This window comes from Plecotus auritus (assembly GCF_963455305.1).
Source record: "Plecotus auritus genome assembly, chromosome: 10".
In the NCBI taxonomy this organism is placed as follows: Eukaryota; Metazoa; Chordata; class Mammalia; order Chiroptera; family Vespertilionidae; genus Plecotus; species Plecotus auritus.
The window spans coordinates 35,616,541-35,641,008 of record NC_137785.1 but is presented as its reverse complement, the minus strand read 5'-3'; the positions used below and the strand labels follow the sequence as shown (position 1 = coordinate 35,641,008).

Genomic DNA, 24,468 nt, shown 5'->3' with positions numbered 1-24,468 from the left:
ATTCAAACAATTCCACACAAATTGGTGTGGTTTGAGGATGGGTCTAAAAATCTGGGGAGCGATGAGGGGAGGGGTGTGATAGTGGTGGTGGTAAAGTGTCAATGCAGCCCCACCCACCTCTGCACCAGAAAGGCTGTGCATTCTAGTTAAGAAAGACTATACTGGCCAAACAATAAGACTGGGGGTTGTCTAGTGAATCTGCATTCCTGGGTCCTGGCTCCCTCTGCCCCCAACCCCTGCCCTCACCGAGACCATCCTGCCCTCGGAAGGCATGAAGGCAGGCCGGTTGCTGAGGCGCAGCTTGGTCTGCAGAGTGTTGAAGTTGATCTCCAGCTGGCACTTCTCTTGCACCTTGGGTGGCTTGTGGACTCGCCGGTAGTCTCGGAAGTCCTCCAGCTTCTGCTGCATCTCCTGAATGGTCTTTTGGGGCACGCGGTCCTCCAGCCAGGGGATGGTGCGCCGGATCCACTCCAGAAGCTGTGGGCCCACAAGAAGCCATGTGGCGGGACCACCCCGGGCTCACAGGCACCTGGTATCCAGATGTTTGAGGGTCCTGTCTTGGGGAATCACCCCTGCTCTCCAGCCTCCGTTGGGATCCCAGGGCAGAGAATTCTGGGAACGGGTGCCCCCTCAGAACCACTGTGCTGTTCAATGGTTACTTCCTGTTTGTGCCTCTCCTTGGTGGTCTCCCTCATTTAGAGGGTGTCATTGGTTCCCTGTTCATGGACTGTCAGTGCCTCAAGGGCAGGACCTGTAGCATGCCCGGCTCTCTCAGGGGCAGCCAGTGCCATGCACAAGGCCTGGGACATAAAAAATTAGAACATAACATTGAAAAAGGTGGTATGTATTTTTATGAGCTACTCGTGTCTTTGATGGAGTGAGGACAGGCCACAAAGAAGCAAACAAACTGTACATCTAGAACAATCTCAGGAGAGTAAAATCAGTTATTATGCAGCGTAGATATACTCAGAGAAGTGATTCCCAATGACAACTTCTGACAAAATGAGAAAAGCAAGGATAAAGGTATCCTTGTATTTATGTCTTGATGCATGATGCCAAACACCCTTTCTTGGGAAGGGCTGGGATCCCAAAATATATAACCTTTAACCTTTTTCTTGGTGTTAGAAATAATGGTAATAACAGATGGTAGCCTTTTCTTTTTAAAATATCCCCTTAACTTGGCAAGATAAAAAGTCAACCCCCATAGGCTGGTTGTCAAAATATTTTCTGAATTTTCCTGGTCTGTGAAATCTCAATGTCTGGGAATCACTCACTGGTATAGAAGAGCAGTTCAAATTATTGCCCTTGGAAAGCTTACCTGTTTTAATTTTTTTCTATGGAAATTTTTCAAAGTGAATGACAGAATCCAGAAGAGATTTATTGAACACCCACCATCCCAACTGATGCTCCAGGTCAGGCTCTGGAGCCAAGTTCCCTGTGTTTGAACCCCAGCTCTCACTCCTACCAGCCGTGTGACAGTGGACGTGTGCCTGGGCCTCGTCTCCTCACTTGGAAAAGGGGGTGACAGGGATGGCAGATCCTAAGCCTGCAGTGCTGATGCCCAGGACCTGCCATGACAACCACAGCCCCGGCCAGCACCACATCAGCTCTCGGTCTCTCTATCCTACTCAGTCCGTCTCTCCATGGGGAGGGTGTGGGAATGTTAATTCTTAAAACGCTCCCCAGGTGATTCTAAAGCAATGCAGTGTTTGGAAAACTCTATCCTTGAGTATCTGTGTTGGAACCCAAGCTCTAGACCCCAGGAGCCAGCTAGCATGTTGACATATCATTTGATGCTTAACCATGTGAAACCGACCTGAAAGGCCACATTACGTACTGGCTTGGGCAAACTCCACAGCCTGTAATCTTACCACCGTTTCTAAAAAGTCTCACTGCAATACCTACTGTCCACCCTGCAAGTGTCACATGACCTTTGGTCAAGGATAACAAAGGTGACCCAATCTTTCAGCTTTGGTGGTATCATTGGGGGTAGGGTAAGTGGCACTTACGTCGCTAGCCAGCCTCTCGTAATCTTCCATCAGGTGTTCATTTTCCTGATTGACAGCCAGCACCTTGCAGATCCGGTTGGCGGCTGTCTCAGCCTGGGATGAGGGAAGTACACAGTCAGGGCTGCCTGGGGGCTAGTGACCCTCCCCACTGACAGGCATGTCCCTAGAAAGCTGGCTCATCCACGGCCCACACAGAACTCCCCAAGGAGGAAAGGAGAGAAGTGCAGCTTCAGCAAGATGGCACCCTGAGTGCCTGTTTCCTGACAGCCCTTGCTGGCGTCTGCACAGCTTACTGCTCAGGCCCCTACCCAGATAATCAGGCCCCTCAGCTTTGTTGGCCTGGACCCTGGGGATGCGGAGAAGGATTGGGAAGCCCTCCACGGTGGAGGAAATGGATTAACAGACTCCCTAGTAGCCCACAAAGAGGAGGGTTGGGTGAAGCTGGGTGGGGTCCTCCACTAGGCCAAACCCTGGATGAAGTCTCCCCTTGGGTGGGAAGGTAGGCTGCAGCGAGGCTGAGTGCTAGAGAACTGTAGGGCAAAGGGTGGGGATGCTGGTGGCCCCCAGAGAAGCCTGGTGGTCAGTGCACAGGCAGAACACACTAGTCCCCTTCCTAATCCTTCCCTTGATAGCCAAAGTCACCATCCACAGGGCAAGGGATTCACAGAGCAGGGAGTGGTGGAGACAGTGACTACTTTTTGCCCAGAACTACAGGACACTGTCCTGTGTTGGCCTGCTGAGGGGGGGTGCGAGGAGTGGAGGAGGGGGAGGGGTTCCACATGAGAGAGGAGAGACCAGGTACCTTTCAGGAAGCACAGAAAGGATCCAAGAGGAAGAGTTGAAACGGCAACAGAACAGGAACAGAAATAGTGAAGAGGGTCTACAGAGTGGTGGGGAAGGAAAACAGAGAGGCTTGGGGATGGCTCCAGACCTGGCTAACTACAGGCACTGATGCCCGGCCTCTCCCTCCACACACTGCTTCTGGGACAAGCAGACAGGTGAGTGGTGGACCAGCCAAGGTTGGTGTGCAAACACACACACACACACACACACACACACACACACACACCCTGCATCATGCTGCAGGATACTTGCCAATGGCTCCAGGCAGTGCTCCTCAGAGATGAGGTTCACAAGGGCTTGGCCAGTGAACACCGGCCCGAAGTGCAAGAAGCAGAGCAAAGGTTGCAGCTTTCAGGGCAGCCACAGAGGTTAGTCCCTGACCTCTCACTTGGAAGAGACAATGGTACCCCACGCTGAAACCCACTCTCCTGCTCAGGCCCACAAAGGTGGGGGCTGCTGGTCACAGTTTCACTGTCCAATTCCCGGCATCCAGCTCAGAGTTCAGTGTTTTAGGTAGTCGGGTTGATGAATGAAAGAATGAACAAGGAGTAAATGCTTTAGCCTGGGGATCAGCTTGAATTATAAAACAAAAAGAACCCTAGAGAGCACTCTTTTAAGAGATGGGATTGGTGAACACACAATACAATATACAGATGATATATTAAGAGAATTGTGCAACTGAAGCCTATATAATTTTATTAACCAATGTCACCCCAATAAATTCAGCAAAAAGAGAAATGTGCTTAAGTCTACAGGGAAAAGACAGCAGCAATAATAAAAAGTATGTCATGGCTGGCCTGAGAAGCAGACACAAGCTGGGGGAACCCGAACTTGGGCTAGAGAAGCCTGGATCCTGCAATGCCTTAGTGAACAGCAGCTCCAAGGGCCAGGCCTTTATTTCTTCCCTTATAAGAGCAGTTTGGCTGCCTCAAAATGGCCAAGTGCTCTGTCCTGGGCCTTCCTGCCAGTGTTCACTCCCACAAATCCCTCCAGGCCTCCATTTCCCTACTACATGGAGTTCAGCTCTAAGCACAGGAGGGTAGCCAGGGCAGAAGAGAAAGCATTCTTGCAAGGGCAATGTGGTGTGCAGGGAGGCTGGCATGGGGCCCGCAGGAGGGAGTCCAATGGCATACGTGCTATTAGTTGGGGTTTGTGGCAATGAATCTTCCACTGCTATCCACCCCTGCCCCACCCTGCCTTCCCACTAAGGTGGGGGTCCCTTACACTCTCCCGCCTATGTCACCACAGAACACTCCAAACACAAGCTCCCACCTCATGCCGGGTAAGTGGCAGGAGGCTATGAACATGGCTCTCTGGCACAGGGCTGGGAAGGACCACAGCGGGCAGGGACAAGGCTGCTCCGACTACCTGACCATGTGCCAGGAACAGTCATTTCATCCTCAGAACAACCCTGAAGCAGGTACTAGTACAATCCCATTTTACAGATGGGAGAACTGAGTGAGGTGAAATGACCTATTCAAGGTCACACTGCTAAGAGGTCGCTGAGCCTAGGCAGGGCAAACTAGCACAGGGAGCACCTGCTTGACCTGGGCTTTGAAGAAGGTAGTCCACAGCAGGCAGCAGACACAGTTCATGTCCTATGATGCCCTACCCACGCTGAATTTAAATTTCCTCCTCTTTTAATTGAGGATAACAGCACCCCCTGCCACATAAGGGGGGTGTAGGGACTAAGAGTCTGTGTCTTGCATCTAGTAAGTGCTCAATAAACGAAAGCTAGTTTCTTTTTCTCCTCCCTGCCCACTTGCCAATTGGTGACACAAACTCGGGTCACTGGGAGTAGCTGCCCACAACCAGAGACCCAGAGGCAAGCAAAGGGGACAGAGGTGCCCAGGCCTCCATGTGGGACTCTCTCCTCAGGGGCAGCATGAGATCAGCCAGGCTCAGGGAGAACTGCCACTGGGAACACACTTGTGACTGCTCTGCCTGTGTCAGCACGGCTGCTTGAGACGGGCCCAGAGAGCTGGGTCAACAGGAGTAGGCTCAGAGAACAGTCTAACCTGCTCAGGCTGAGCCTTTCCTGGGCCATTTGGGAGGGGAAGGGGCCACAGAGAGGGGCAGAGAAGCCAGTTCTCTCCGGTGAAAGGGCACAGCCAGTGCACCAGGCAGGTGGCCTAGTGTGGATCATGAACAGAGAGGAGCAAGGGCAACCAAATAGTCAGGAGCACGGGTCCAAATTGCAGCTCTGCTAAATTTAATGTGATGCAGGGACTCAACTGCCATTTCTGAGAAACTGGGATGCTACCACCAATCTCCCGGGGCAGGCTGTATTCATAGAGAGAATATCTGTGTCGTGTCAGCACTGGACCAGCGCCAGCTAAGTGATGACACTGAAGCCCAGGGTCACAATAAACCTGCTTGACCGGGTCAGTCCTCAGCCTGGCCAACCACACATGGATGGTGAGGACAGGAGGCTGGCAAGGGCAAGCCTCTAGACACAGCAGCCAGGTGTGCTCCCACCCCAGCTCACCTTTTGAGCCCCCGAGAAAGCGTGGTAGAAGCAGGACACGTAAGTCATGATGGCTTTCTCATCTGGCCTCAGAGTGCCTACAATATCTGCGCAGAGAGAGAAAGAGAGAGAGAAGCAAGAGAGAGTGAAAGATGCAGGGAGGGCAGCTGGGACTGGGCCCTAGGCTCATGCAGGAGGAATAGCGCTTGCTCTGGACTGGAAGCCAAACCCTGGCTCTGGCTATGCGGGCCATTTTGCTAAGGTTTTGGCGAGGGAAGGGGGTGGATTCCTCTTCTAACCAGGCCTGGATTTGTGACACTAGCCATTGGGGCTGGAGGGGTTAAACCCTAACTGACCTTTCTGAAAATGTAAGATCATTTCTGCCACCTCAGCATAAACCACTTAATAGTTTCCTGGGGACCTAGAATTAAACCTAAGTTACTTTTTTAATAATGATTTTATTTTTAAATATATTTTTATTGGTTTCAGAGAAGAAGGGAGAAGGAGATAGAAACATCAATGATGAGAATCATTGATCAGCTGCCTCCTTGTACGCCCTCTACTGGGGATCGAGCCCACAACCAAGGCATGGGCCCTTGGCTGGAATCAAACCTGGGACCCTTCAGCAGTCCGCAGGCCAATGCTCTATCCACTGAGCCAAACCGGCTAGGACTAAAACCTAAATTCATGATCTCAGACTACAATAGTCTTACACAGCCTGGCTCTGCACCTTCACCTCACTTACTCTTCTCCAGCCATTCCTTCAATAAGCCACGCTTATTTCTGCCTCACAGCCTTTGCACCTGCTCTACCCTCTGCCTGGAATGCTTTTCCTACAGATCTTCACATGACAGCTCCTGGTCATCACTCCAAGTGCTGTTCACGCCACCTCCCGGAGGTTTCCCATGATGGCCCCAGCTAAAGCAGCCCTCGGGCTTCTCTGTCGCCCCATTCTGTCCCATGTTCTCTATTGTGCTTATCACATGAAATTACTTGATCTGTGAATATGCCTGTTGTCTGCCTCACCCACTAGAATGGAAGTTCCATGAAAGGAGAGACCCTGCTTGACTGTCACCACTGTATTCTCCTAGTACAGAGCCTGGCACAGATTGGGCACTCAATAGACAGTGTGAGCAAAGGGTGGCAGCAATGCCAAGGAGCTGGGGTATGGCTTCCAGTCGGAGAGGCCACTGCCGTCTGCAAGAGAAATGAGGTGAGCATGGGAGGCGAGAGGCAGCAGTGGCATTGGGCAGTGGCAGCGAGGTGGGCCTGCCTGGCCCTGCCCGGTACCTTCTGCGCTCCCGAAAAGGCATGGTAGAAGCTGGACACATAGGTCATTATGGCCTTCTCGTCGGGCCGAGCCGTGTTCACGATGTCTGCAAGTGAATGACAAGGGTTAAGCTGCCCAAGTAGCGGTGGGGGGAAGGGGTGGTCACTCACTGGGACCCAAAGGCTCCCAAGACCACAGATATCCCAGGAGAAGGACCCTTAGAGCTGACTCAGTGACCCCTGGTGACTCTGGTAGGCTCAGCTACACCCTCAGCCCCTCCCTCCCCATGGGCTCTAGAAAGGCCACAGCTGTGGGAACTGGATTAAAATGAGGCCACTTCCTCTCTCTGAGAATGGTCTCAAGGGGCTTCTGGACAGTCAACCCCAAGGGCCACCAGAGGCCAGAGGCATGGATTTTGGCTGAATGGTGCATGGATGGGAAATGGAGAAAAGCCAGAAAAGGAAAACACAAAACACTCCAAACGGGTGGGCTCTGGACTCCGAACCCACAGCAGGCAGGGTAGGTAGAAGCCTTGCTTATTCAGAGGAGCGAGCCCTCCCTGGCCACCTTGCTCCTTGCCTTCCCCCAGGTGTGGGACTATGGCAGCCCCCAGAGTCAATCCTCCTCAAGCTCCCTCTTCCGCACTCCTCACCCTTCTCTATCCCTGAGCAAGTCTGGCCTGCGCAGGCTGCTCCTGCTCTGGTTCCCCTGGAGACACAATGTCCCAGATTCTCCGCCATTCTCACTGGCTCTGCCAGTTGTCTGAAGTTACCATAAGACACACATGAAACAATGTGTTGACTGAACAAAAGGGATGTACGTACCCTCTGCATCCAACATTTTGGGGATGTCTAGGTATTTCTCTGCCACTTCAAAGGCATTGTTCAGGTTGGTGACTGGGTCGTCCTGGGGAGAGGGAAATGAGGAAAGGAGGAAGAACTCAGTCAGGGGCAGGATCCAGAAACAAAAGGGACCCAGGGCTGGCCTAAAAGGAAGGGATCTGGGGAGGGGTTAGGACTGGAAAAGGTACTTTTTAGGCAGTTCTCAGCCACATGTGCTACTGGCAGGGAGAGGAGGCCACCTGGATAGTCAATTTCGACCCAAAGGGACGCCTCTGGAAATCCTGCTGGACAAAGGGGACCTTTTCTCCAGAAAAAAAAAAAAAAAAGTGCTCTTTTCTTAGTTTTCAACTATCCAGACCCCAGATTAGGCCCCCTGTCCTGAACCCGATAGTTGGCCAGACTTGAGACATCTCTGGGTTGGGGTCTGGGGGAAGCAAATTGAGTGTCTCTACGTTCCAACCTCTCTGAACCATCCATCCCTTCATGCCGTCTCCCACTGCTATGGGATTAAAGCCCATTTAACTCAGACCCTTCTTCACGTGTCTTTACTGCTTTCCAGCTAGAGCCCAATTCCATAACTCACTGTGACTTGAATGGGCTCAATGAGGCCCGTGCCTCCTCCATCTGGAATGCCTGCTCTCTGGCTCTAGGCTGGCCCCTCCTCCACGGGCCCTTCCCGATCATGACAGCCCAAGTGTGCCATCCTTCCCCTGAGGTACTGTCGGGCCCTATCTCCTCCCCACCCCATTCAGCCTGAGCACCTGTGCATGGCCTCATGTGGCTGGCTTGCTCTGGATACATTGTCCTGCCTTCCCCACAAGGTTGGGGAACTCCTAGGGCAGGGCCTGGGGCTTACAGGGTCACAAGCTTTGTATAGACAAATTAGAACAGGACCCTGCCAAGAAATGTCTGCCAGCAGTGTGGTTTGGAATCCTTACCCCTCGTCCCCATGGACAGAGGGAATGCTTCCAGAATCCAGAAGTTAAGGAAGGGGAGCTACAAGAAATGGTTGGCCAGGCCCTAAAATAACTCTGGCGGTTACAATGCCCATGGAAGGAGAAGGGGACAGTCTTTGAGGAGAGCAAGGGAGGTGAGAACTGCGCCAGGGGGTGTGGTGACAGTTGGCACAAGGCTCTCCAGCCTGCCCATCTGATCACAGAATCCAGCTTTGAACACCAGCAATAGATGGACTTGGGGGACATGATCAGAGTTAGGGTCAGACACAGGGTATCTGTGGACTGTTGAGGGGAACACAAGATGCATACCTTTCTCAACTTGTCATACTCGATGAGCTCAGGCCTGTGCCGGTGGATCAGGGCATTAAAGGCAAGACCGTCTTTCCAGCTGGGGATGGAAAGGCCAAGGTTATGAGGATGCCCACGCACTGTAATGGGAGTGCAGAAAGGCCCCGGGTACCCATAGCAACAATCAATTCCCATTTGTTGAGGTGGTTTAATGTGTGTGCCAGGCACTGGGAGATGGTATGGCAGAGTGGCTGTGACCTTGACTGCTGGAGCTGAGAGTTATGGGGTCAAATCCTAGCGCCTCCACTTACTATTAGCGTGACTATGGGCAAGTCCTACAATTGCTACCCGTTTCCATGTCTGTAAAATGGGGATAATAACAGTGCCTACTTCATGAGGGCTGTCATGAGGATTAAATAAGTAAATACGGTAACACTTAGACCAGGGCCTGATATGTGTACATGCAAAGCTCCAATGAACTGGACAGGCCCACTGAGGGGAGATGGCCTACCGCAGAAGGCCGGTGCCTGTGCTGTGTGACCTCCGCACCTTGGCTGACATGGCCCATAGGCTGGCTAAATGCCAGGATGTGGCTGGCATGAGGGTCTCTGCGAGGCAAAATGACAACTGGTCACATGCTAGATTGGTCACATTTTTCTTCCTGGGATCCTCTAAGGGCTGGTTCCTTCTGGGGTCAAGCTTAATGACACTTCCTCAGGAAGGCCACTCCTGACCAAGGTACTCTCCCGATTACTTTCTATCACCTCACTCTATTTTGTGGTCCTAGTTTATATAGCACTTCTCACTACCTGAAATCGTGTTGGTTTATTTGCACCTTTGTCAACTAGTGGTCCCCTCTGCTGCAGTGTAACTTTCCAAGGGTGGGGACTCATTTTGGTCCTGCTGTATCCCCACTCTTGGCACATACTAGGCACAGATATTTACCAGTCCTATATGATAAAAGCCTAATATGCTAAGTGTCCAGTCATCTGGTCATCCGTTCAATCAAAGAGCAATATGCTAATGATATGCTAAGGCCGCTCAACCGCTAGCTATGATGTGCACTGACCACCAGGGGGCAGATGCTCCAACTGGTAGGTTAGCTTGCTGCTGGAGTCTGACTGAGTGAGATGGGCTGGACATGCCCAAGAGCCCTCCTGCAGTCCCTCTCCAGCTGGCCAACCTTCTGTGTCCCTCCCTGGCCCTGATTGTGCACTAGTGGGGTCCCTCGGCCTGGCCTGCGCCCTCTTGCAATCTGGGACCCCTTGGGGGATGTCGGAGAGCTGGTTTCAGCCTGATCCCACTGGCCAGGCTGAGGGACCCCACTGATGCATGAATTCGTGCACCAGGCCTCTAGTTGAATAAATAAATGAACAAGAAGTACAGAGAGGACCAGTGAGTTGGTGGCAGGAAAAGGGAGACACACAGAGGATCTTGAGGGCGGGACTGTGTGCTATTAGTAGTGGAGTAAAATGGAAAGGTCCCCAACCTCTAGTGCTGGGGCCCTGGAGAGCCTGGGGGCACAGAACCTCTGTGGATCCCATGAGGCCCCATTCTTCATTCCTATGTATGCTCCCTTCCTTCCTTCGTCCATCCACCCTGGGAGGACACCAGAGGCTCAGAGGGTGAAATCACAGGGCCAAGCTGGACCTGACCTCAGGACCACCCCGCCTCTGGTCACACTGGGTCTTGAGTGGCGCTGATCATGCTTGCCTGTGTTCTGGCAACAGTGGACACATCTCCTTTTCTTCTCACCCAAGGGAGAGCAGGCTCATCACAGGGCTGACTGGGTTTTGTTCACTAGAGTGGACAAAGTACGTTTTCCCCAACACTCAATTCACAAGCATCTCGAGGGATGGGTTCCCCTTGAGAGGTCAAAACCAAAAAAGAGCTTTGTTGTTGCTTCAGAGAATCACTTTGCTTGGGGAGGAAGAAAAGTCCTAAGACTGGCCATAGAACTGGCGTTTAAAGCCTTCAGCCCAGAACAGTGAGGCAACTGCCACTGCCGTCATCATCACCATCACCACCACTCCTCCTTCTCTTCCTCCTCCTCCTCCTCAGAGAGGACACAGGGACCTTACAAGGAGCTCACAGGAGTCAGTGTCAGGAGGAGGGACTCCTGGAGGGCTGGCAACTGACAGATCATGAGGAAAGCACAGGAAAGAAGGCAGGTGGGAGGATAGTGCCTCAGGTCCCAGGAAGAAGCAAGGGAATGAGTTGAGCTTCGGGGCTGCCGGCACTCACCTGATGTGGAAGTTCTGCACATTGACGTTCTTGTATGGAGCTGTCTTTCTCTGGCACCAGAGAAGGAGCCCTTCCTTGGCAGAGGTTTCTGCAAAACACACAGAGACACTGAGCACTGGCTCAGACAAAACCATTCTTCTTGTTCAAGCAGAACCCAAGGGACAGGCCACCAGACAGAGCAGCAGCAGCAGTGATGGTAGCAATAGCCCCTCCCATTCCAGACATGGGCAGGCCTCTGCTGATCCTAACTACCGACCAGCACACATGGCCCCAAGAAGTAACTCACCCAGGGTCACCCCAGGAAATGGCAGTGACAGAATAATGTCAAGGTCTGAACCTGTGCCATGTTTCAGACCACAAGGCCTGTGCCTTTTACTGCCAGGACACACCATCAAAGAAGCCTTTGATGCTGGCCTCGGCCTCTCCTTGAACAAAGTGAAGAGTCGGTGGTGGCCTGGACTGATTCCAGATCCACAGAGGCAAAGGTCGGAGAGTGGAAACAGGTAGGCACTGACGCTCAGGGGAACCAGGCCAGGCCTGACTCTCACTAATGTCTATATGACTCAGATTCCTCGGCTGTAAAATGGAGCTGATCATGCTATCTTCATGAGGGTGATGTGAGGGTCCACCGAGACAGAGGCTGTGAAAGCAAAGTACTCTGGGTGGATACCAGAGTTGGGTGGCTTCCAGGGTGATCCCTTCACCTACAGCCTGGGCCAGAATCTCCACTAACCACTCCTGCACATGGCCAAGCCCTATAAGTGACACTGGGAAACAGGGATGAGCCTTGAAGCATGAAGACAAAATGCCCGAAATCCTAACCTAACTCTCCCCAACTCAGGTGGAACCTGGGTGGGGAGAAAGTAGTTCTTGGCTGTCAGTAGGACTCTTGGCTCTTACCTTCCACCGAGATGTCCTGGATGGCGAACCTGAGGATGATGGTCCAAATCATCCCCAGTGTCATCTTTGCGTTGCCATCCACGATCTCTGTGTGCAGGGAGGGGGCAAAGGGCGAGAAGGTTGTTAAACCAGACTGAGAGCCCCCTATCCCCAGGGCAGCCTTCCCAACCCATTTAAAATTAGCTACCCAGGCCTACCCTCCACCACCCTCACTGGAGATGTCCCCTGAACACTCTGGGAAGCACAGTCCAAAAGCCTCTAAACATATGTGTCCTTGGCCACGCAAGCCTCTTGCCATCATGCCAGCTCATTCACTCTCTCTTTTTTCTTTTTAATATATTTTTATTGATTTCAGAGAGGAAGGGAGAGGGAGAGATAGAAACATTAATGATGAGAGAGAATCATTGATTGCCTCCTACATGCCCCCCCACTGGGGATCAAGCCTGCAACCCAGGCATGTGCCCTGGACTGGAATCGAACCCAATACCCTTCAGTCAGCAGGCTGATGCTCTATCCACTGAGCAAAACCAGCTAGGGCTCTCTTGACCCAGCTTAAAGACTGCTCCTCCCCAAAGCTTGCTCCCAGCCCTCTGTTGACACCTCCATCATGGCTTTATGGGCATGTCTCCCCACTAGTGGGTACATGTTGCACTACTGTTTGTTGAGAACCTGTCCACTTCCTTCCAAGCCCAATGCTGCCACTTTTGCCTAAGTCACTGTTGTCTCCTCCAGAGCTCGATGCACTGCGACCTACACCAGCCCCTGCAATGCACCTCCACACGTGGAGAGATAGAAACATTAATAATGAGAGAGAATGGCTAGGGTGGTCCCTTTAAAAATTGCATCAGATTTGTGTCACTCACCTACTTAAAGCCCCACTACACCTCAAACGAAGTCTGTGTTCTGGGGCCCAGCTTCCAAGGCCTGCCCGGGTGACCTTGCCCTTCCCCTTCCCCAGCACTCTTTAGCTGTATCCTTTTGGCAAGCCAGGCTCTTTTTTGCTTTAAGGACCTCACACCTTCTGCCCACCAACAAAATGCATCCCTCAACCACCTTTCTCAGATGGCAGGTCCTTCCTATCCTGTCAGCCTCTGCTTACTGTCACCTCTTCAAAATGGCTTCCCTGACCACCAGTCTAAAAGTGCTTCCTGCACCCATCCTAGGGCCCCTCTCCCCACCACCCTGCTCTTCCCCTCATACTGATACTGATTGCCAACTGGAACCATATATTTCTTGGTAGGTTTACTTGTTCACTGTCTGCCTTTGTGACCACTGCATCCCCAGCACCTGGCCCTGGCCCTTGAGAAAGATATGTTGTTGTTGAAGGAAGAGGAAAGTAGGGACACAGGACCCACAAACCAACCTCTCTCTAAAACGTCTGGGAGTGAGAGAGAAGAGTCAGGACCACACATTCTTTAGCTTCAGCAACTTAGAGAAAGTCATCTCTGCAGCACTCAGGGTACCACGTGTCCACTGCTGGGTGACAGAAGTACAAGTGGCCTCATCCAGTAGGAGCCATCAGCCAGACGTGCCTTTGGCAGTCTTTTAAATGTCCTCTGCCCCCACACACCCTGGCACACAAGATGCAGGGAGAAAGGGTGGGAAGAGTAGAAGGACACTTCAAGAGACCTTGCTCACGGATCCTCAAGAGCAGAAAACTCCAGGATGGGCTTGATTTAAAAAGGGGGTATAGTGGTCATCCACAGGATGGGGCCCAACCTTCCCCAAGGACACACTCAAGAGAAAAGGGTGGGGACTCTATTGGCAATGGTGGCAAAACTCCCCAAGTGAAGCCATGGGCTGATGGCTGAGGATAGCTTTTGGCTTTAGTTTCAGGATAAGAAAATATGTGTAGCCTGCAGCCTGGAGGCAGAGGAAAAACACAGTGTCTGCAGGCCCTTTCCCAGGACTAAGAAGCCCGGACTCTGAAACCAGGCAGAGGCTTCCCAGTGTGGAGCAAAGGCAGCCATTCATTCAGGAAATCTATGCTGTGTTCCTCCCAAGTGCCAGATACCCAGAGGTGGGGGATGGGCAATCTGGAGAGGAGGTCACAGCTCCCACTTACAGCTGGTTACATGGGGAAGCTGGTCATGGAGGGCTTAGGGAGTTCCTGTGAAGGGAAGAAGATGGCTTTTCTCATTACACTTCCACCAGCTGCTTCTCGGAACTGCAGCTGTGCCTCCAACTCATCCCCTCTTATAACCCCCAAAAGGAAGCAATGTTCCTAAAACTGTGTAGATCCTTAGAGGGATAGAGAGATAAGGGCAGTGTGAGGGCTGGGATTCTTAGGTATTCCAAAGCCCCCGGAATGTCTCTAATAGGCTGCTCTACAGCTTTGTCTAAGGCCTGGTGGTCACAGGATTGGGAGTGAACTAATTTGAAAAGAGAATGTTTTTAGCCTGAGTTTTTCTCCAAATGAAAATTGATGACTGCCACGGGCCTCTCCTCTAACCCCTTCTGTATTTACAGTTTAGAATTTGAGCAAAATAAATGCAGCTGTGAGAAGCAGAAGACTGGAGTGCAGCCAGGAGGAAAGATCCATGCAAGGACAGAAAATCTCAGGGCCTAATTAAATCTTTGGGCTTTGATTTTTTTTAAACAAACACCAACTACTCCAACTGTGGCATATAAGGCTTGGCACCCCTCTCTGGAGAGGTCCCAGGGCAGCAGGGGCAGGGGAAGCCTTGGAACTCTATAGGCACTCTAGCCTAGAGTCTTGGCCAAACTCTCAGAGTACTGTCATTAATGGCAATTAGTTTTCTTTGTTTTTCTAAAAGCTGGGACCACATGGATGTTGGGCATAGGAAAACTGCTCTGACTAATGAGCAGAACTGTGAGTCTAGGCTGATGGGGAGCAGCTGAACTCCATCAGGCTTCACCTAGTCTCCAAAAGTGCCTGTGACCACAAGACAAGAACCTGCTGCTAGAGGGACAGCATGTTCTTGTTCTAGTAGGAGGGGTTGGAGTAGAAGGTTACAGTCCTGAGAATCCCCATGAGGTACAGAAGGATCCTGGGTAATCAGTCAGAGGACAAACTCTCCCAGGCCATGTAGCTAGCAAAGTCTGGTCATTGACCTTTGGGCTTGCACTCCCTGCCCCAGAGCACTGACACTGGGCCTCGAGTGCCCTTCTACCTTCTGCATCCCCTCCTGCCCACAGATACCAGGCAGGGCCTAAGGGCAAATGTGCTCCTGGCACAGAAAGATGCTATGTCACTTGTCTGTCAGTGTCTCCAGGGGTCAAAGCCATTCCTTCCCTGCAGAGGAAGCCTGCCCTGCGTGATCAGGGGCACTAGATTCCTCAGTCTTGGACTGGAGTATTCTGTGGGAGGGGAAGGGAAACTTTTGGGCCAATGTCACATTGAGGCAATCATTGGTCACTGCTGAGGATATATCAGGGCTTTAAGCTCTCCCAGTGCTCTACCACCAGTACAACTTCTGAGGCAGAGGTCAGGCCTCAGAGCTTGCAGGTCAGAAACTGAGCTGCCCAATCCAAGCTCACCTTCTGCCCCGATGGAGACCAGCTTGACGCCTTTGCTAGCAATGAAGTCCAATGCTTTGTTCACATTGTTGATTTTGTGCACTCTCATCTTGCCCCGCTCTGGCTTAGGTAACCGCTCCCCTAAGAAAGAAGAGAAAAAAAGAAAAGCTCTAGGGTCCCCATTGCTTCCCAGAACGGGCTGCCATAGCACTCTGGGCCCATCCCAAAAGGCCTATGCTCAGACACACTGCTACTGGAGCCATATAGGCCTCACTCTTCCTAGCAGCAATGGGACAGATGGGGTGGGCCATGTGACAGGTACCTGGTTCCAGGTGGGGTGTGCTTTATGAGAGAGGAGTCTTACCTGAGATGACCTCCAGGAGGAGCATGAGCTTAAGCCCATCTCGAAAGTCCTCATCGATGTTCTCGATCTGCGTGCCAGCTTTCCGCAGGTGGGAATTGCACCAGGCTGTGAAGGTCTAGGGAAGCAGAGCAGAGAGTGGCCAGGAGGGTCAACGTGGCTGTTGGGGCTTCTAGCAAAAGGGCTGGGCCACAGCCCTGGGCTCCACCCTGTATGTATACTATTTCTAATATTTACAACGACCTAGCAGGTTGATCTGAGGAAACTGAGGCTCAGAGTAATTAACAGACCCACGGCACAAACACCTAGGTGAAAAGTGGCAAAGCATAGATTGGAACCCAAGTCTGCCACCCTTGGAACAAGTGCCCTCTCCGAGACATCCTAAGCCTAGCACACGTAGCAGACAGAGGTGCCACAACCTGTGGTTTGCTTGTTCAATCACACAAACCTACCTAAGCACCAGGCCCACGTGTGAAAACAAGAGGCAGGGGCCCTGCTCCTATGGAGCAGCGGTCGCCAACCTTTAGGACCTCATGGACCACCAGTGGTCGGTCCGCAGACTACCAGGTGGCAACCGCCGCTGTAGAGCTATGTTCTCCTGGACAGACACAGCCAGCCCTCATTCATCCAGTGGACTGACCAGATCACAAGGACCAGCTAGTACTGCCTCCACCCACCTGCCCCTCAGGTAGAAGCTTGGGCAGCCACTTCCCCATCTCTGGCACAGAGATGACCTGTGACAGTAAAGCCTCCTATAAATTCAAGGTTTTCTCATGTTAGTGTCCCTTGGGAGCTTTGGGTGGCCCACCAGCAAGCACCTCCTGTGTACATCCCCAGTTTGTTTTCCTATAGGCCACATGTCCTCTATTCCCTGGGGAACATCCCACATCCCACCCTTCCAAATCTTAAGATCAACGCATCTTATAGAAGGATGCAAGGCAAGTGGGAGGCAGGCTCCCTCCTCCCCCAAACAACTGTTTCTGAGGAGGATGTTTCTGAGGACCACTGGGCATGAGGATACTAGAAGGTGAAAGGGAGTTTTCAGGTAAAGAGGGCCATAGATAAGAAGCCCAAACCTGAACACAGAACACCCAAGTACAAGGCACTTGGCCTTCTAGTGGTGGCCAGCCACTCAGCCCCCTTCTGGTTGGGGCATGTTATCAGATGTCAGCACCAGGGAAGCATGTCACACCAGTTAAGGTGGACATGCCCAGACTCCTGGGAAACAGGCCCACGCGGCCTCCCGAAGCAGGGTCTGGGAAAATCCCCACCCTGTTTCTCATAGGAACCTCTACCCTCCTCATTCTGCAGGGGTCATTGTGCACGTGGGCAGACAGCCAGGAATGTGCAAGAGCACACACTCCGTACCCAGGTACAGGCACAGGCAGAGGCCACGTGGGGGTGAGGGGCTTCCAAGGAGCCTGTGGCCAAACACCATGTGTTCTGATAATGCCACCAGTCCTTCCCAGACAAAGATGCTGCCTAATTAACACGCTGTACTGCAATGGGGACCACAAGAGGTTTCCTTCCAAACCTGAGTATAGGGAGGGGAGGGCATGGGACAGGATGGGATGGACTGCCGGTGGCCCAGGACTCCCCCGCCTGCCTCTTGACAACATGAATTCCTCTGCCTAGGAGATAAGAGAGCCCCTTCCTGTCTGAGGCTGTTCCCATTGCCTTGTTCCTGCCTCACCTTAGCCAGCAACTGCCTTTTCCTCAAATCAGCCTGAAAGGCAGCTCCTCTGGGGGTGCCTGCACCAACTTGCTTGCCCTGACCCGATTCTGACCTGGATGTCCCTTCCTCTGTGTCTGATCTCTCAACAATTATGCATTGTCTCCTGCCTCCCACAACCATGAGCTACTTTGAGCTCTGGCCACCAAGCAGGTTTTCATTAAGGAATGTATGAATTTGCCTTCCCTACCTAATTTCCCACACTCCCCCTATACAACTCTCAATTCAGACAAACCAGGGCTAGAATGCTGGTTACACCTCTCAAGTGCGCAAGTTACCCATCCTAGCATCTGCTTCCTCATCTGTAATGTGATGATGAAGATGGCACTGGGGCATGGCAAGTGTGAGGATTCAAGGTGACAATGCCTGTAGAGCGCATAGCAGGTGCTCAAAAAATGTTCTCAATATGTCCCTGTGCCTCTCCTGAAATCCTGCCCACCTCCTCCACAGAGTACTTTCTCTGTGCCCTGCCAGCCCTCATCAGTACACAGCCCTCAGCATCTCTCTGACAGCCTCTTCCTCGTCTGGATCTCACTGGAGGTTCTGTGCACATGTGCACACTCCCATGGGGTAGGAATTACCTCTCACATCTCAGATATTTTTATAATGCCCAAAGTACTGGTCTCAGTGGTGGGCAGCAAGTACACGTGGAACTCAGCTGACCTGTACTAGTAAAGCCAAGGGCAGTAGAAGGCAGGGCTAGGGCAGGAAATGACAGCAGATGCCAGAGCCTCTGATCTTGCATGTGCCTGATAGATGCTGTTGGGCAATAAAATGGCCAATCACATCTCACGGCTGAGGATGTAAGATGGCAGTTCCCAGAGGGCAAGCCTTATTGGTGTTCTGCTGCTGCTGGGGCCAAGATCTAGGCACCTGGTCTGCAAGCATGGCCGAGCAAGTGTCTCAATGGCAGCTCCACTGCCTGGGTTATACTTGCATGCTCTGAAGGGGCACAAGTCTGGGTTTAAATGCCAGCTCCTCAGCTTGTTCTGTGTTTCCAATCAAGTGACTTGACCTATTATACCTGATTTTCCTTCTCTATAGGATAAACTTACCAGAATTTACCTCTTGTAGTTGTTGTAAGATTAAGTGGGGGGAGAAGGGTATGCTTTAAAGCCTCTTACACAGGGTCAGCATGAAGTGCCAGATGAGCCTGGTTAGTATGGCTCCGTTGGTTGGAGGGTGTCCTGCACACCGAAAGGTTGCTGGTTCAATTCCCGGTCAGGGCACATACTTGGGTTGTGGGTTGGGGCATGTGCAGAAGGCAACCAATCAGTTTCTTCCTCTCTCTCTCTCTCTCTCTCTCTCTCTCTCTCTCTCTCTCTCTCTCCTTCCTCTCCCCCCCCCTTTCTCTGAGCATGTCCTCGGGTGAGGATTAAAAAAAATATATCTAATATGCAAATAGGCTGAATGGCAGAACAACCGGTCACTATAACGTGTGCTAACCACCAGGGGGCATGCGCGAAACATGGCGGGCATCGACTGCAGCAAGATTGTGGAGCTGGTGAGCGGGGGTGCAAGATCAAGGTGGGGCACCTGTTGCTGTCATCGGGGTGAGCCTCTGATAGTTACTGAAAATTCTTTGCTCCCACAAGTCGCGGTCCCGCCTGGTGCTCATACCTGCTGCTGGCGCCGGAGCCACCACTTGCACCCACTGCCAGCGCCCAGTGCTGTCCCCTACCACTCAGCGCCGTTAGCAGGTGTGAGTGGCGGCTGCTGGCCCCAATTGCCCTTGAGGGTTTTTCCACCTCCCTCCCTGCTCCTGAGGGGCGATCAGGGCAGCAGCCGCTGCTTGCACCCGCTGCTGGTGCTGACCCCAATTGCGCTGTCAGTGGGTGCAAGCAGGGCCAGCACCGTCAGCATGTGGGAGTGGCAGCAGCGGGAGCTACCAGCAGACAGGAGACCAGGGGCCGAGGCAGGAGGGTCCAGGCAGGGGCAGAGGATGGGCCGAGACCCGCCCCTCTGCCCACTGCAGCCCTGCAGCCCACAGTTCCTTACATGAATTCGTTCACTGGGCCCCTAGTAATAAATAAAGTGCCAGATGAACTGAGTACACACATCCACACTGCTGCCTCCCTCTCTGCAAAGGCCCTTACCCCACCCCCATGGTTTGAAATGGAAACAAGACTGCAGGAGATCCTCTCAAGATCCACCCCAACCTGTGGAGGCTTTGAACAAATCTTGCCTTGTTGGGTTCACACCATCTTTCCTCACAATGTCACTGTACTACCCATCTCCAAACACACATCTCATCTCTGTCCTTTGCTCATCTTCTCTGAGCAGTAAGCAAGTGCTCTGGCTTAGGACTCCCACAGACCTGGGTTCAAATCTTGTCTCTGCCATTGAGGCAATCTGCCAACAGTGTAATCTTGGGCAAGCAATGAGCCTTGGCTTCCTTGTTGATGAAATAAAGACAACAATCTCTTCATTTAAGTGAAGATCAGACAAAATAATGCAAGTAAATCACTGAGGGCTGTCCCTGGCACAAATTAAGTACTCAGTGCTACATACATGTCAAGAAAGATATATTTTTAAATTAAGTGGTAACTCTGCCACGTACTTCTGTCTCCCTAGCTAGAAGCAGGCAGAGTCCCAAGCAGAACACTGAGCAGGTGCATGGGGAGAATATCCACTCACCTGGCCTAGATGGTGAGTAGGAAGAACTCCCTCCTAAACCTGACAGACACAAAACCAGGGGTGGGCAAACTTTTTGACTCGAGGGCCACAATGGGTTCTTAAACTGGACCGGAGGGCCAGAACAAAAGCATGGATGGAGTATTTGTGTGAACTAATATAAATTCAAAGTAAAGGAGCGGAGGGGAGAGCAAAAGAACCGGATAGAACAGCCGGATCCGGCCCGCGGGCCGTAGTTTGCCCACGGCTGCACAAAACAGAACTCCACCCACAGGCTTCCCCACCTCAATCCATGCCCATGATGGCCCTGTTTTCTCTCCTGAAAATTGAGAGGCATCTACTGACACTGGAGACTAATGGAGCCCTGAGCTCTGGGCAAGGATAGCATGACCTTGTGAGGCCATCTTCAGGGAACCGCAGAAGGCCACTTTTCCATGCAGTATGACTGGTGAATAGGAGCTAGAATTCAAATAGGATATTAAAAATTTATAGCTTTTTCTAGTTGGTTACAAAAATAACATTCTGCTTATACACTCTTCCTACCTGGATTTAGACTAAGATGTGTGGGGTAGATAGTGCCGAGGGGCAGTTTCTACAGATGGAGGCCTCATGAGCAAAATTCAGCTATGCAAAATTCTCAGTCTGACTGACAACAGGTCCCACCTGCTCCCACACCCCAGGCCACTGCGGGGTTGATACACATCCATTCCTCCACAAGCATTTGCTGAGTGTCAAGCCAGGGCCAGGCCCTGCACCAAGTACACAGTGAGCCAAAGCAGACACAGACTGCACTTTATGTAGTTCCCAGTCTGATGAGGGACAGGATCTCATTAATCAAGCAAATACTCAGTACAGAAGGAAAAGTGATAACAGTAATAACCGTAGCAGATGCTTCTACAGAGCTAACTATGTGCCAGGCACTGTTCTAGGCAATTTGTCATCCTCAGAACTATCTTCTGAGGTCAGTGCTATTACTGTCCTATTCTACAAATAGGACAAGGGTCTAAGAGGTGATGTGACTTGCCCACAGGTAGTCACACACCTGGAAATTTCCAGAGCTGGATTTAAAGCCAGGTACTAAGCTCCAGAGGCCAGGCCCTGATGTATTATGTTGCACCTGTTCTCCTTTCTCTCACCCCTGGAAAGGGAGCTAAAGAGAGGGTTCCGTGTGCTGGGGTACAACTCCTGATCTAGTGGCAGGACAAGTTTCCCTAAGGAGGTGGTTCTTCAACTCTGATCTGAGAATGAGTTAGTAATCCTATCTAATAAAAGAGTAATATGCAAATTGACCACACCTCTGCTATACCCACAAGCCACACCCACCAGCCAATCAGGAGTGGATATGCAAATTAACCCAACCAAGATGGCTGTGGCTAGTGAGTGAGCAGGAGGCTTGGGTTTCCCCGGCAATAGAGGAAGCCAAGCTTCCGCAGCCCTGGCCTGCCTTGGCCTCCGCTCAAGGCTACAAACTTTCAATTATAGAAGATAAATAAATCCCAACAAAAATCGTGGCAGCCACAGAGCTGGAGAGAGCAGGAGGCTTGAGTTGCCCCCGGTGATGGAGGAAGCCAAGCTCTGCGGCTCTGGCCTGCCTTGGCTTCCGCTCAAGGCTACAAAGTTTCAATTATAGAAGATAGATAAATAAATCCCAACAAAAATGGCTGAGGCCACGGAGCGAGCAGGAGGCTTGGCTCCGCTCAAGACTAAAAAGTTTCAATTATAGAAGATAAATGAATCCCAGATACCAGGGCCTCCGTTTGGGTTGCCTGGGGGCGTGGCCATCCTGCAAACCACCACAGGCTGCCCCACGCCCCAAGGGAACCCCCACCCTGATCCGGGACACCCTTCAGGGCAAACCAGCTAGCCCCCACCTGTGCACCCGGCCTCTAGCCTATCTAATAAAAGTAATATGCAAATTGACCATCACTCCAACACACAAGATGGCTGCCCGCATGTGGACACAAGGTGGCCATCACAAGATGGCCAGCAGGGGAGGGCAGTTGGGAGGGACCAGGCCTGCAAGGAAGGGCAGTTGGGGGCGATCAAGCCTGCAGGGGAGGGCAATTAGGGGTGACCAGGCCGGCAGAGGAGGGAAGTTGGGGGCGATTGGGCCTGCAGGGAAGGGCAGTTAGAGGTGACCAGGCCTGCAAGGGAGGGAAGTTAGGGGCAAACAGGCTGGCAGGGGAGCAGTTAGGCATCAATCAGGCTGTCAGGGGAGTGGTTAGGGGGTGATCAGGCTGGCAGGCAGAAGTGGTTAGGGGCAATCAGGAAGGCAGGCAGGCAAGCAGTTGGGATCCAGCAGTCCTGAATTGTGAGAGGGATCCCAGATTGGAGAGGGTGCAGGCTGGGCTGAGGGACACTGCCCCCCCCGTGCACGAATTTCATGCACCAGGCCTCTAGTCTATATATATAAAACCCTAATATGCAAATAGACTGAACAGCGGAACAACTGAACTGAACAACGGGTTGCTATGACATGCGCTGACCACCAGGGGGTGTGAGTGGAAAATGACAGGTGGCAGAGCGCAGAACATGACAGGCGTTGGCTACAGTGGGATGGTGGAGCAGGTGAGCGGGGGCGCCAGACCAAGGCAGGGCGCCAGTCACTGTCATCGGGGCAAACCTCTGGTGGTTACTGAAAATTCTTTGCTCCCATGAACCATGGTCCCATCAGGCACTTGCACCTGCTGCTGGTGCCAGCCCCAATTGCTCAGCGCCATCAGCGGGTGTGGGTGGCGGCTGCCAGCCCCGATTGCCCCTCAGGGTTTCTCCACCTCCTCCTGCTCCTGAGGGGTGATCGGGCCGGCAGCCGCCGCTCACACCCACTGCTGGCGCCTGGCGCCAGTCCTGATCTCTCAGTGCTGTCAGCGGGTGTGAGCGGGGCTGGCACCATCAGCGCATGGGAGCAGCAGTGGCGGGAGTGCAGCTGCTGGTAGACGGACTGGGGGCCATGGTGGGAGGGGCCAGGCAGGGGTGCAGAGGATGGGCCAAGACCCGCCCCTGTGCCCACTGCAGCCTCACGGCCCACAGTTCCTTTCAAGGTGCACGAATTTGTGCACTGGGCCCCTAGTACAAATATAAGGGAGACTTTCCAGATAATAGGAACAACAGGTGAAACAGCAAGTTTCAAGAAGAAAGGTGTGAGGGGAGTAAGATGTGCCAGGAGGCAGGGAGACCAACCTCATGGGGCCTTCAAAAGGTCATGCTGGCTGCTGTTGCATGGGATTAAGCTGAAGGGGGCAAGGGTCAGTGTAGGAAAGAGGGTAGAGAGCTCTGAGAGAAACTTGCAGGAGGAAGGCAGAGGAGCCATGTTGGCAATGCCAGCTCAAGATGTCCATTTCATTTGGGAGGGCCCAAAGGTACTGGCCTCTATTGGAGGAGGGGAAGGCAAGAGCATCGAGCTCATCTGGGTGTTACTGTCAAGGGTCATTTTCCAGAGGCAGCACTGACTGACCGGTGGCCATGTCCCCAGCACTTCACCTAAGAGGCACTCAATGCATTCACTTGGCTGACAAATCCTGACTTGGAACTCCTACTAGGTACTTGCCATAAGAGGAAGCAAAACAGACACAGAATTTACATTCTGATAGGGAGAGGCATGCTAAAAGGTAACTATGCAATAACAGTTCATTGCCAGTTCTTCCTATTTACACATAGTAACTCTTTAAAACCTCCAACCTCATGATCATGTGAGAGATTATCATCTCCATTTTAAAATGAGGAAACTGAGACAGAGGTTACGTGACTTGCCTAGGGTCACACAGCTAATCAGCACAAACGTAGGGTAGTCACTCATTCCACAATATTTTGAGTAGAATGCCAGGTACCAGATGGGCAAAGCAGAGTGAGCAGAACCAAGTCAGCAAGAGCTCCAGCCCCACCTCTGTCCCAGAGCTGGAGGTGAGCTCGCAAAGTCAGGCAGGCAGGCAAGACTGTGGCTCCAAAAGTTGGCATGCTTTTTAGAGGATGGCCTGGGCCCAGTGTGTGAGGCAGGCACAATGCCAATGGTGGCCCTGCTGTTCCAAGTCTGTCCCTGTCATCCCATGAAGGGAGCTTGCACCCAGCCCTTGACCTATCTAGGGAGGAAGGATGTGGACTCTCGTCTGTCTTTCAGAATACACGTGAACAAAACCACAAAGAGCCTCCCAAACTTGCCTCTGCACACTGGCAGCCTGTTAGAGATTCTTCTCTAGTTGCTAAAATAGCACCGGGTATAGTGGAGGAGAGGGAGGGGTAAAAGAAGAAAGACGAGCTTGTTGGTTCCATTGGGATCCACTGTTACCACTCCCAATGCTGAGACCCTGTGGTGCACCCAAGAAAGCAAGTTTCAGAGGGGCCCCAGAGCTGTTTCTGCTTTGTCACTCAATACGAAGGGGGAGGGAGAGGCGGCCTGGCATGGCTGGTCATAAAGTCCTTCCTGTGTCACAGGGACCCCTCCCAGG

At 52.3% G+C, this 24,468-nt stretch overlaps 1 protein-coding gene across 10 annotated transcripts in view; it reads right to left on the bottom strand.

Moving 5' to 3' along the window:
* The window catches only part of ACTN4 (actinin alpha 4), a 76,942-nt gene that overhangs the window by 13,573 nt on the left and 38,901 nt on the right, over positions 1-24,468 (bottom strand). For 3 of the 10 annotated variants that reach the window (XM_080643437.1, XM_080643439.1, XM_080643441.1), the window contains exons 2-10: positions 15,664-15,778; positions 15,321-15,440; positions 11,820-11,906; positions 10,920-11,007; positions 8,697-8,775; positions 7,414-7,495; positions 5,341-5,426; positions 2,010-2,102; positions 247-477 (exon numbers count right to left, since the gene is read on the bottom strand). In XM_080643437.1, the coding sequence (XP_080499563.1) occupies positions 247-477; positions 2,010-2,102; positions 5,341-5,426; positions 7,414-7,495; positions 8,697-8,775; positions 10,920-11,007; positions 11,820-11,906; positions 15,321-15,440; positions 15,664-15,778 (981 nt within the window). Of the gene's footprint in view, positions 1-246; positions 478-2,009; positions 2,103-2,811; positions 2,871-5,340; positions 5,427-6,609; positions 6,696-7,413; positions 7,496-8,696; positions 8,776-10,919; positions 11,008-11,819; positions 11,907-15,320; positions 15,441-15,663; positions 15,779-24,468 lie in introns of those variants that run through there. The other 7 variants (XM_080643435.1, XM_080643438.1, XM_080643440.1 and 4 more) reach the window with 4 other exon arrangements.